At 40.3% G+C, this 13,196-nt stretch overlaps 1 protein-coding gene across 1 annotated transcript; it reads right to left on the bottom strand.

The window, feature by feature from the left end:
* Positions 1-8,477: 8,477 nt before the first annotated feature.
* On the bottom strand, positions 8,478-12,147 carry LOC146671619 (uncharacterized). The gene is made up of 4 exons (XM_085405353.1): positions 12,130-12,147; positions 11,932-12,000; positions 11,615-11,683; positions 8,478-11,523 (listed from the first exon to the last, which is right to left on the bottom strand). Exons 1-4 carry the CDS (start codon positions 12,145-12,147, stop codon positions 9,490-9,492), a joined length of 2,190 nt encoding a protein of 729 aa, XP_085261479.1. The 3' UTR covers positions 8,478-9,489.
* Between the last annotated feature and the right edge of the window lie 1,049 nt (positions 12,148-13,196).

The following is a 13,196-nucleotide window of genomic DNA, read 5'->3' on the forward strand; positions in this document are numbered from 1 at the left end:
AATAACAATTAGTTAATGTTGTTCATGAGACTAAAGTCATCTCACTGTGGTAATGTAAATATAATATATATATATATATATATATATATATATATAATGTATATTGTATATAATGTATATTGTAATAACATGATATTATGTTGTTCAAATGTGAAAAGTATATTGTGAGAACAATAAAGTTTTCACATTACATGTGATATAGCTCTATTTTTCTTTTGCCTGGGTGGGAGCTCTACGCTTTCGAAATGTTTCGCTTTGAAACCAGACTGAAATGTTTCTGAGATATCGTTAATTTCCAGTAGAGCCTGGAACTGAAGGAAGACAGGATTTTGGACAGGAAGGAGAGTTTAGAGATTGGTTTAAAATTTGAGAACACTGTTGCATTGAGATGTTTGTTTTGTTTTTTTTTTGTTTTTTTTTGAGAAATGGGTTCACTATGGTATGGTTAAGATCGGCTGGGATGGTTTTAATAATGGTTAAAACTGTAGGTCCAATAGTGTCAAAGACACTATTATCTTTGACATTATTAAAAGAGAGAGGGGATAATAGTGTCACAGGACATTCACAGACACATTTACACCTAACACCCTTCTAGAAAAAGGCTTTGAGTTAATTTGCCCTTTCCACTTCCACAAAAACAGTCTATAAAGCACTGTCATCTTGTTGTTATTAATACATTGTTTGTAATATATAGCACCTTTTCACCAAAGCAATCGTCAGATAAGATATTCATTTTTGACAATCTAAGACTTTTTTCAGTATTATGAATATGTTCTCATAAATTATAAAGTCTAAGGAGCTTAGAAAGAAAAGCATCTGGACTTCTTTAAGTTACTTGAAGACATTTCACCTCTCATCCGAGAAGCTTCTTCAGAGTCCCAGATTTAAGAGCAATGGGAGTGTCCCCCATGGGTGTAAAGGGAATCAAAACTGGATTATAGATGGCAGACAGTTGTAGACCGTGTCGTAAGCCACCGCCTCTGTTTACCCTCTGCTTTACCCTCTGTTTACCCTCTTTGAACAGAGGCGGTGGCTTACGACACCAATTGTCTGCCATCTATGATCCAGTTTCTAGATCCCGTGCCTATGCACATCCTGGTTCTTCTGACCTCAGGAGATCACATGATAGGGTGGGGCTTGGTTTCACAATGAGTTCACCCGAAACTTTGGCTGATTGTGACCAACACCTGTTTTCACACCTTGGCTCATGTGATTAGGTAGAGGATCAATAGGGGGTCCATGTCCATTTTAGGGGATACTCCAATAGGGCTTGAATCTGGGACTCTCCACCATTTGACCCAGGAATGAGAGGTGAAACATCTTCAAGTCCAGACGTTTTTCTTTCCAAGGTCCTTAGACTACGATGACCTGGATGGCTGAGAACCCCCACAGACATAAACTATATTCGCTCCTCCAGGAGAAAGCTAAGTACCCCAAAGAGAGAGTGGCTCTTTCTGCTGCCACACAGAGGTCTCTGGACAGGAAAAAGAAGTAAGAAATTAAAGGGAAACACATGTTTTTATGGCAATGCTTTTTAGATCGAGTGATTAGTGGTGTATGTGGTACTGGAGTTGGTGAGTCTCCAGCATAGACTAGGAAGATGCAGCAGAAGCCAAAATGCCCCACTACCAACAAATACGATATTACTTCATTATTACTTTTAATTGATTCTAAATTTCACTTGATGTTATTTCTAAATGATTGTCCTCAAAAGTTATTTACATACATTCATTACTCCTTTCCTAGAGTCTTGAAGCCAAGCCAAAGACAACATGTTTGTGCCTCAGGACAGCTTAACCGTCAGGAGCAAGTCTGTACCGGTACAGATTGTAAAACATCTATTATAACACACCCATTGCCTGGTTTTGAACCTCCAATCCTCCCTCCTCAACCACCGGACGAAGCCCCCAAATGTTAAGGTTCAAAATTGAGGAAGGAGAGTACAAACCACCCATGGTCCAGAAGGTCTTGGTCAAACAATGATTTTAATGAATACACACGTGTGGGAAGAACACTCTGTACGCCGACAGCAAGTGATCTCCACCTTAATCAAAGCATGAACAGATATTTTATAGCATCAGGGTTTGATTTATTGACGCCCCTTCATGCGTCACAGATACATTTTATACATAGATCAGATCAACACCACAATGGCTTTTCACCCAGAAGATCATCTTCTATTTTCATGGCTGGTACTTTCCGTTCTTGTCTTAAAGTAAATTGTTCCTCTTTCTTGCCGAGACAACAAGGACGGTTCCTCTTTTACCGAGACACTTTTGCAGTTACAACCAGACATAACTAATCTCTCCTCTAAATAAATTTAACTCATGTGTGTGTGTGTCACGACCTCACATGCTCTTTCTCAATTCACCTGTTGCACTTCTGACCTTTTACCAGACCAGAGGCTCACTGAGACTATATGTATGTCTTCTACTAAATAAATGTTTTAACCAAGAACCTCTACTTAAAAGCTTAATATAAAATGATCTGATATATAAGTGTTTTGTAAGCATGTATTGCAATTCCTTCTATGGCTCCAAGTCACTTGCACAATAGATTGTCCGAACATCGCGCCGAACAAAGCTTCCGACCCCCAATTAATTGACCGAGCTCCAACTCTTTAATAAGCACAGATATGCATTGTGTATGAAATAGTCATAACTGCACCTGAAATACAAGGTCAACATAATAACTGTATGCATAACATCTTAAGGCCTTCTTAAAGCTATCTGTTACATTGTTAAAGCCTCGTCTTAGCGTGCTGCTCAAAATAACTTCCACTTCTGCAAAACTCTCCAAGCCTGTTTCCTGTCCTATTACTTTTAGCCTTTCTGAAAGACACACACTGTTCAACCCCTGAATGCAATATAAACTCCAGATTATATTATTAATGCAATGGTAATGATGACAATTATTTAACAATAGCAGTAAAATAATTTCCCTGCTCCACATCACATATTAATAAAAGTAACAGTCTTCAGACACAACCTGCTTTCGACGTATAAATAAAGATCTTTGTTTACACACTGGCATGCTGTTACATTAATTGTAAGGGGCAAGTTTGTACTTGTCCAGTAATTATTGTACCAGTATAGTACCAGTAAACATTGTAGTCATTCTTTCTTAGCTCAGTGTCCGCAAAACTTTAAACATTTTTTGTTTTTTATAGATAATTAATTACAGTTCTAACATTATTTTAGTCACATATTCATAAATGCAGCAGTCTTCAGACGCACCCTGCCTTTAATGTATTTAAAGTCATGCCCTAACTGGAGTTTTTACTCTTTTAATGCAAACCTTTCACCACTAAGACTTTAGTCAATGCTGCTAACCACACGATGGTCCTTGAATTAGCTTTGAAAATTCACATGAATGAACTGTTGCTCACCGAGTAGAGCCGTATTGTGAGAGGGTCACCATGGCTATTAGCCAGGCCAGCTTCTGGGAGAAGGGTTCTGGCCCCTGTTTTTTTGTTTACAGTGTGATGATGTGAGGGGAGCCGCGGTGGAGCAATGGACTCCAGAATGAGATGGGGATAGGAGGGTTCTCCTCTTCTGCCTGGGACGAGGCTGGTCTGGACCCTGCTCTGAAGGAGGAATTTCGGTCCTGCTTGTGAACACCTAACAAACATTTATCCTTTGTTGTGGGACAGTTACATTGTGGGACAGGGTGGGAGTTTAGCGAGCATAGAACATTGTGTTTTATATGTTTTTTTGAAATTGGGATTATTTATTTCTGGGGATTTTAGTACCTTGACAACATTTTATTGCTTGTTTTTAGAATTGTTTTTCATTCTTCCTCCCTGGTTTGGAAATAAGCTGTTTCTGATGAGACTTACATCATCTATGTGCCCTGGGTTTCTGACTCGCGCACTCTCCCCTTGTATCTAAAGAACCAGCCTGTATAGTAAGACATTCGCACCAGCGTGTCTACATATTCACGAACAAAAACATCACAGTGCTGTTGGTTTGACTGTTGCCACTCGCCAAAATAATTTGTGTCAACAGCTGATTGTCAATGAAGGAAAAAATAAGTAGCTATAGTTAAATGTAAGTCAAAAGAAGCTAAATTGAAAACACTTAAAAACAGTTGTGTACCTAATTACTCTGGCTTTGTTATCTGTCATGTTTTAGTGATGCATATATTTAATATCAACTGCTTATAGCTGTAAGTTCAGTTTTATACAGACAGTCAGACAATTTAGTTGTGGTCAAAATACAATATTTAAGTGTGTATGATTTATTCATTGCATTTTTTTTTCTTCAAGGGCTTTAACTACCAGATGCATGCTTAATCATCAAGGTAAGTAAATCCCAAATGTACTGTTTGGGAAAACCTGCAGTCTGTTGAGACTGAAGAAGTCACTTGGATGAGTGACAAAACATTTGTCTCACTGAAAACATTACGCGCAGATGAACACAATCAGCCTTTTGGGCTATAGTTACCAATTTGTACATTGTTTCCTTCTTTATCTATGCTGAGTTTTCAGTTCTCTGAGTCATATCAAAGTGTTTTAGTATTTGGTTTTAATGACTTATGAAAAGGAAAAAAGATACAATCTCTGACATCTTCAGTATTCTGATTATTTTTTCATAAACTATAAACTACATTCACTCCTACAGGAGAAAGCTAAGTGCCCCAAAGAGAGAGTGGCCCTTTCTGCTGCCACACATCGGTCTCTGGACAGGAAAAAGAAGTAAGACAAGAAATGGAAACACATGTTTTGCATTAATGCTGTTGAGATCCAGTGATCAGTGGTGTATTTGGACTTCTTTAGGGTTGGTGAATCTCCAGCACAGACTAAAAAGATGCAGCAGAAGCCAAAATGCCCCACTACCAACAGGTGTGAAACACGGCTGTGGGATGTTATTACTTTTTGGTTCATTTTGTGTTTCCCTTTATGCAATTTCCAGATTATATTCTCCAGAGGTTATTTACATACAGTCGGGCAAAAAAGTATTTAGTCAGCCACCGATTGTGCAAGTTCCCCCACCTAAAATGATGACAGAGGTCAGTAATTTGCACCAGAGGTACACTTCAACTGTGAGAGACAGAATGTGAAAAAAAAAATCCATGAATCCACATGGTAGGATTTGTAAAGAATTTATTCGTAAATCAGGGTGGAAAATAAGTATTTGGTCAATAACAAAAATACAACTCAATACTTTGTAACATAACCTTTGTTGGCAATAACAGAGGTCAAACGTTTACTATAGGTCTTTACCAGGTTTGCACACACAGTAGCTGGTATTTTGGCCCATTCCTCCATGCAGATCTTCTCGAGAGCAGTGATGTTTTGGGGCTGTCGCCGAGCAACACGGACTTTCAACTCCCGCCACAGATTTTCTATGGGGTTGAGGTCTGGAGACTGGCTAGGCCACTCCAGGACTTTCAAATGCTTCTTACGGAGCCACTCCTTTGTTGCCCGGGCGGTGTGTTTTGGATCATTGTCATGTTGGAAGACCCAGCCTCGTCTCATCTTCAAAGTTCTCACTGATGGAAGGAGGTTTTGGCTCAAAATCTCACGATACATGGCCCCATTCATTCTGTCCTTAACGCGGATCAGTCGTCCTGTCCCCTTGGCAGAAAAACAGCCCCATAGCATGATGTTTCCACCCCCATGCTTCACAGTAGGTATGGTGTTCTTGGGATGCAACTCAGTATTCTTCTTCCTCCAAACACGACGAGTTGAGTTTATACCAAAAAGTTCTACTTTGGTTTCATCTGACCACATGACATTCTCCCAATCCTCTGCTGTATCATCCATGTGCTCTCTGGCAAACTTCAGACGGGCCTGGACATGCACTGGCTTCAGCAGCGGAACACGTCTGGCACTGCGGGATTTGATTCCCTGCCGTTGTAGTGTGTTACTGATGTTGACCTTTGTTACTTTGGTCCCAGCTCTCTGCAGGTCATTCACCAGGTCCCCCCGTGTGGTTCTGGGATCTTTGCTCACCGTTCTCATGATCATTTTGACCCCACGGGATGAGATCTTGCGTGGAGCCCCAGATCGAGGGAGATTATCAGTGGTCTTGTATGTCTTCCATTTTCTGATGATTGCTCCCACTGTTGATTTTTTCACACCAAGCTGCTTGCCTATTGTAGATTCACTCTTCCCAGTCTGGTGCAGGTCTACAATACTTTTCCTGGTGTCCTACGAAAGCTCTTTGGTCTTGGCCATGGCGGAGTTTGGAGTCTGACTGTTTGAGGCTGTGGACAGGTGTCTTTTATACAGATGATGAGTTCAAACAGGTGCCATTCATACAGGTAACGAGTGGGGGACAGAAAAGCTTCTTACAGAAGACGTTACAGGTCTGTGAGAGCCAGAGATTTTCCTTGTTTGAGGTGACCAAATACTTATTTTCCACCCTGATTTACGAATAAATCCTTTACAAATCCTACCATGTGAATTCATGGATTTTTTCTTCACATTCTGTCTCTCACAGTTGAAGTGTACCTCTGGTGCAAATTACTGACCTCTGTCATCATTTTAAGTGGGGGAACTTGCACAATCGGTGGCTGACTAAATACTTTTTTGCCCCACTGTACATTCAGCATTCCTTTCCTAGAGTCTTGAAACCAAGCCAAGGACAAACGGTTTGTGCCCCCAGGACAGTTTAACTGTCAGGAGCAAGTCTGTACTGGTCCAGATTGTAAAACAACTTTATAACACGACCATTTCCTGAAGTCATTTTCTAGATAATCCTTCTAAGCTCATTGCCCACCAAGGTTTAAACTGTTTTTTCTATAATTAATTATAATTCTAACATCATTTGTCACATATTCACATAAAATGTCACATAAAAGTAGCAATTTTCAGGCACAACCTTGTTTCAACGTATAGACAAAGATCTCTGTTTACACTCTGGCATGCTGTTACATTAATGTAGCTTCACACAACCACAGATGCACAGCAGGCATTCAGTGTGGACTTTGTTTCAGAAATGACTGAAGAATAAGAAATTGATGGGACCAAGAAACAATATAAGACATTTATATAAAAAGTATTTCTGTAATATTGTGTGAATTGATGCGTTCACTGCAGCACCACGCTGATTTCATATTTGTGCACTTGTAGCATTCAGTGTTCAGTTTTTTCTCCCACACTGCCATGTGTGTCTTTTAAACGATGTTTGATTTAATTTAAAATGTCAGATTGTTTTTTCTTTTTAGTTTTAGGTCAACTTACGGCATAAGTCTATATACGAGCTTCTTTTCTGTTGTTTGCTTCACCGATGGTTCATGACCCAGTAAACATGTTTAACATGGTATTAAACAAGTGTTCCACCCCAGCCTAGGCAACCGGCGTGCAACACAGAAAAAAAAAAAAATAAGGAAAAAAAAACTACTACGGTTCTCCACCAAAATCCCAAAACGAAAGCATCGACAGCTATTTACATCAAAGCAAAATAGGACATTTATTTACATCAAAACACCAAACTGTTTACAACCGGGGGGGAAGATCGCGACCATGACAAACTGAAACACAGGGCTTAAATACATAGAAGGAGCACTCAGGGAATGGACAACAGGAGGGAAACACAGCTGGGGCAAATCAGAACTGACAAGACAAGGAAGCGTAAACTGAACACACTGAGATAAGACAGACTTTCAAAGTAAAGCAGGAAACACATAACAGTCACGCCTAAAACAAAACACTGACAACACCGAATCGTAACAGTTCCCCTCACCCAAAAATCAAACATTTAAAACATGTAACCCCAAAGAAAATGTTTGATTCATGCCCAGCGCATACGGCACCGGCTGCTGTTCTGCAGGTGACGCTGATGGCTGGATGGGCCCCTTGGATCCTCCAGTGGAAACGGAAGGCTGGAGCGGTCCCTCGGACCCTCCAGCGAAGGCGGACGAAGGCTGGAGCGGTCCCTCGGACCCTCCAGCGAAGACAGACGAAGGCCGGACGGGCCCCTCGGACCCTCCAGCGTATCCCGGACGAGCCGCCATTTTGTTACACCCTGGCCTAGGCAACCGGCGTGCAACACAGAAAAAATAAAAATAGGGGGAAAAAAAACAAAACAAAAAAAACTACTACGGTTCTCCACCAAAATCCCAAAACGAAAGCATCGACAGCTATTTACTTCAAAGCAAAATAGGACATTTATTTACATCAAAACACCAAACTATTTACAACCGGGGGAGGGAAGATCGCGACCATGACAAACTGAAACACAGGGCTTAAATAGCAGGGATAGCTCAGTAGGTAAAGTGGTCGCCCCATGATCGGAAGGTCGGCGGTTCGAATCCACTTAACGGCTACCCTGAGGTACCCCTGAGCAAGGTACCGTCCCTACACACTGCTCCCCGGGCGCCTGCTTAGTGGGCTGCCCACTGCTTCACTGAGTGAATGGGTCAAATGCAGAGAAAAACAAGTAATTTCCCCATGGGGATCAATAAAGTATCCATTATTATTATTATTATTATTATTAAATACATAGAAGGAGCAATCAGGGAATGGACAACAGGAGGGAAACACAGCTGGGGCAAATCAGAACTGACGAGACAAGGAAGCGTAAATTGAACACACTGAGATAAGACAGACTTTCAAAGTAAAGCAGGAAACACATAACAGTCACGCCTAAAACAAAACACTGACAACACCGAATCGTAACACAAGGGTCCTACTTAGATATTTAATTCTGGCCTATGATAAGGTAATAAAGCCACATATGAACAGTGGTCATGTTTATTTTTCAAAAATCTCTAAACATCATTTACTGTATTTACACATCCTTTTTTCTTTTTTTTTTAAGGAACGACACTAAAATTTGAATTGACTCTGAATAGCAGCACAAATCCAGAGTGAAGAAGGAGGCCAAACAGATTTTTCAGGCATATTTAAAGTAATAAGACTAATTATAATCATTTTTATGTAGCAGGATACAAACATTCTTGAGCAAATCAATCTGTATTATATTCAATAGACTTGCACACATTGCAACATTAAACAGAATAAGTCTCATCAGCCATTACACAATAATATGAGGTAATATGAAGCTTTATGATCTGTTATCTCAGTAATAGCAATCTGTATCAGGATGCAGTAAACCACATTGATCCACTCACCCCGGATTTTTAGCGTTAATTCACGAAATGTTTATGTGTCACAATAATTTGCATTTCATTTTGAATAGAGGTAAACTGACATGTATGATAAATACGTAGTGAATACAAAGTTGGGAAAGGCAAGCTTTTAGCTGTTTACCAATCACTCCATAATTTCCTCCATATACAGATAATACACATACAGTACTGAGTGATATAATCCTACATTACACTGACTACATTATGTCCACACTGTCACACCAAAAGAAAACGTAAGCCACAGATCTCGCACACATATGAACAAAATGACTCCAAACTCCTTTGAAAAAACTTCATCATCGTTCATTTTTCCAAGATTTTCACTGTAGTAAAAACAGCCATGTGCCATGATATACAAGACAGAGAAAGCACCTTAGCTGTGCTGGAACTTTAATATCTTTCATATGAGTTTGGTAAAGTCACCAGCCAACCATTCACATCCATGCATTTACACCTAACATCCCTCAAGAAGAAGGCTTTGGGCTGAGTTGTCCTTTCCACTTCCACAAAGATAGTCCTTGATGCACTGTCAGGAATCATCCTGCTGTCCTCTGCATCACGTTTGATATAAAACAGCTGGACCACAATGACTGAAATAGCCGAGCACACACAGTTGGATGTGCAAACACAGTTCTCTTTAAACCTGACGATGAACTGTATTTCTCCATAGCAGCCATTCTTGAGTTTTATGACACAGTCTCTTGTCTCTTCATGGTTTACAGAGTAAACAGTATTTCTGTTGATGAAGCTGTCAAAGGCTTCCACTGATCTGAATGAAACAGGTCGATTTAAGAGCTCTTCTATTGCTAGTTTTATGGATCCTGTGATATCCAGATGCCGTGAATTTCCAAGCAGATTGTAACAATCAGTGGTTTCATTTACTGGTGAAATGCTGGCTAACGGAGAATTTCCGTTAGAAACAAGGGAGCGAAGGTGACTCGGCAGAAGCTGCCAATAGAGAAACTTGTCTTGAATTTTTTGAGGATTGTAGTTTATGTTGCTAAGCAGTGCCCTTAAATTTGCACTGTTCCTCTCAAAACTGAATGCTGATGTTGCCCAGAGAGGCCCCCAGTTACGCACACAGTCAGCTAAGTGGATCAACTGATGGCAGTTGAATGAAACGTTTTCTTCACCATAGAGTTCTTCCATGTTTCTAACAAAGAGTACTAAGTTCTCATGGGCCAGCTGAAGGTCATTTTGGGAGACGGATTCTTGTAGCAGAATGTGAATGCTGATCGACAAACAAAAAAAATGTTGGAGAAATGAAGGCTGAAGGATGCCTGGTAGGACACTAACAGCATAAAATAAAAGGAAAGCTCGCCACTCAGATGCTTTCCAAGTGTCCCGACCCTTCAGTGACTGTAGAGATCTGCTCATTTCTGATGGAGGCTTTAACATTCGGAGATAAGAGTCCATCTGTGAAATCTGTTGACCTACATACCAGTCTTTCATGGAGTTCTCTGAGTTCAGCCACAATCCAATAAGTTGCTTAGTCACACCAACTAAAACTGAGTGCATATATTCTGGTACAAATCCAAACACAATGTCAAACAAAGGAAGTCTGGAAAGTAAGGACATTCCTTTTACTCCACACTCTGAGGTGTTTTCATGGGAGCTTTCAGCCTCTCTTGCATTTTCAACAAACATATTCTTTGATCTTGATGCTTGTTTAGTTTCATCATATCGGTATGACCTCACAGATCCAGAGCCCTTTGGTACCACTGTGCCAGGGTGTAAACACCAGTCACAACCATATTCTCCATTGAATTGTTTGCAATTCCGGAGAAGTGGCCTCGCCACAGCGTCAGAGGAGCAAACCAAGCAGAAGACTTTTGATGAATGAAGAGTGCCTCTGCTGTCTCTCCACTGAAATGGATTTTGGGCTAAATCACAACATTCATCCACAAATGGTTTCAGAAATGTGTTCATATGAGGTTTTCCTTGGCCAAACCAAAATCCAGCAACTATCATATTTTCCTGTCTTTGTGTGTAAGGAAGTTCATTAATAACAAACTGAAGGGGCCAAATTGAGTATCTGGTGGTGCTAAAAATTGGTACTTCATCAAAATTCCATGTCAGTGTGAGATCATCTGCAGCTAGTTTACCCTCTCTGAGGAGATTCTGGTACATCATCCCATCCATCACATCTTTGATGTTATCATGCTCATCTTTAACTGTTTTAGGTAACAACTCAGTGCTGTGGTTCTCAAGGATACCTTTCAGAAGGTCTTTCAGGGATGAGTACAGAAAGAAGTTTCCATTTTGAATGCTGCTTGCTTTATTGAACACTGAGGCACAGTGAGAACAACAAGAATCAGGATTGTTTCCCATGAAGTTTTTACACTCTTGACAGTAAAACATTGTAAATGTGGTTGGACTTTGTCCTTGTGTCACTGTTGCCCAGGAGCGAATTGGTTCGTTACTCTGAAAAGACAAACAAACATGTGTTTTATATACACAAATAATATCGGCATAACAAAATGACTTGAGGAGAAACATCAATATTCCTTCTTACTGTGTCACTGCCTCTGTCAACTGCTGAAGCAGACTCCAACTGAAATGGAAAAATGTTGTGGTCCTGCATCTAAAACAAGGCCAAAACATCAGCCAGGCCTACCTATACTCTTAATATTTCATATTCACTTGATGAAGGTGCATTTCAGATATGTATATTAAACAAATTTGAAGCAGTTTGCATTTGTTAGCTTCATTATTTATTGCTCCTCTTAATGCAGCATTATGGAGACAAAATGTTTGTCTGCAGATAAAATCATTGTAAATCACTGGATCTTCAACCAGTTTAAAAATATTTTTTCTGACTTCCTTTCTTACCCTGTCTTTGCCATCTGTTGTGTCAGACGCTGAAGCAGATTCCAAATGTTGAGGAAAAATGTTTGGCTCCTGCATGAAAACAAATACCAAATAATTATCCAGACAAGGCACAGGCCTTCATGTTGTTTACTCACAGTTTGTGAAAAACAGTTGAGCTGTGTTGGAGAATTCTGCAGAGGACTTAGGTAAACAGCTAACCTGGTTCACTTTGCTCATATTGACACCTGTTTTACTCTAAAGATATGAGTCCTTGAATCAATCTAAATGTATTTTTATTAGTGCTGTCAGCATTAATCTCTTTAAAATGACGTTAACGCCATAATGTCATTTTAACTTAATGGCGTAAGCGGTTAGCTTGTTATTGTTTAGCGGCGTCCAGCTCCACGCATGGGGAGATCCACGGTAACCAGCTAACGTAGATTTGCTGCGTTAATGCGGCTATGGCGTCAATGTCATTTTAAGTCTGACATCATGTCAAGTTCAGGGTTCATTTTAAGATTATAATCATGACCTATAGGGCCCTGCACGGTGTAGCTCCAACTTACATCAGTGATCTTCTTCTGCCTTATCGCCCCAGCAGGTCCCTGAGGTCTTGTGACCAGGGACCAGGGCTTGCTGGTTTTCCAGCATACAAGGTTAAAAATCAGTAAGACGATTGGGGTCCTTGCCAAGATATGGGAAGACATTGCAAATGTACTTGGATTTTAGGTCGCAAGCCACCCAAAACTTGATCCCAAACTTGTCAAGTTTACTTGCAATATTCTGCAGGAAACAGCACCGAGTCTTTGATGGGAAAAGCTGTTCATCAACGGTGATATGTAGACCAGGGTTGTAGCACGTGATGCAGTTGGTGACGGTATCTAGTGACAAATGATCCCCACACACTGGAAATTGCAGCGAACTTATCAGTCTTTGCTCGATTTGCTCCATTGTGGCATCAATCAGACCACTGGTATTATGTTGAAATGTACTCACTCACTTTTTATTATTATTTGTAAATATGTGTACAAATGGTTGGTTTTTTGTACTGTTTTTATCAATAAATCTCAGCAACAAAGGACATACACCCATGTGTGTTGATTTCTCCATAAGATGGCAAACTGAAACACTCCAAGTTGGTGACTTTTGGAGATTTATTTCCCTGGATGATTGAGAATGCATCAAGACGAACACAAAAGGAAGTTCACAGCTTTTAGCAGCTCCCCCACCCCCTCAATCACACACCCCCACTCCCCTCCCTCCAGAATTCCCAGGTAACAACCTAA

The sequence above is a fragment of the Rhamphochromis longiceps genome, linkage group LG4, assembly GCF_057381845.1.
Source record: "Rhamphochromis longiceps isolate RC_006_pf linkage group LG4, R_longiceps_female_GT1.1, whole genome shotgun sequence".
NCBI classification, from domain to species: Eukaryota; Metazoa; Chordata; class Actinopteri; order Cichliformes; family Cichlidae; genus Rhamphochromis; species Rhamphochromis longiceps.

Bases quoted from the DNA above. Each gene is read 5' to 3' on its own strand.
- LOC146671619 (XM_085405353.1), bottom strand. The intron at 11,684-11,931 runs GTAAGAAAGGAA...GCCTTGTTTTAG, and splicing joins CAACAGATGGCAAAGACAGG to ATGCAGGACCACAACATTTT. The intron at 11,524-11,614 runs GTAAGAAGGAAT...TTGTCTTTTCAG, and splicing joins TTGACAGAGGCAGTGACACA to AGTAACGAACCAATTCGCTC.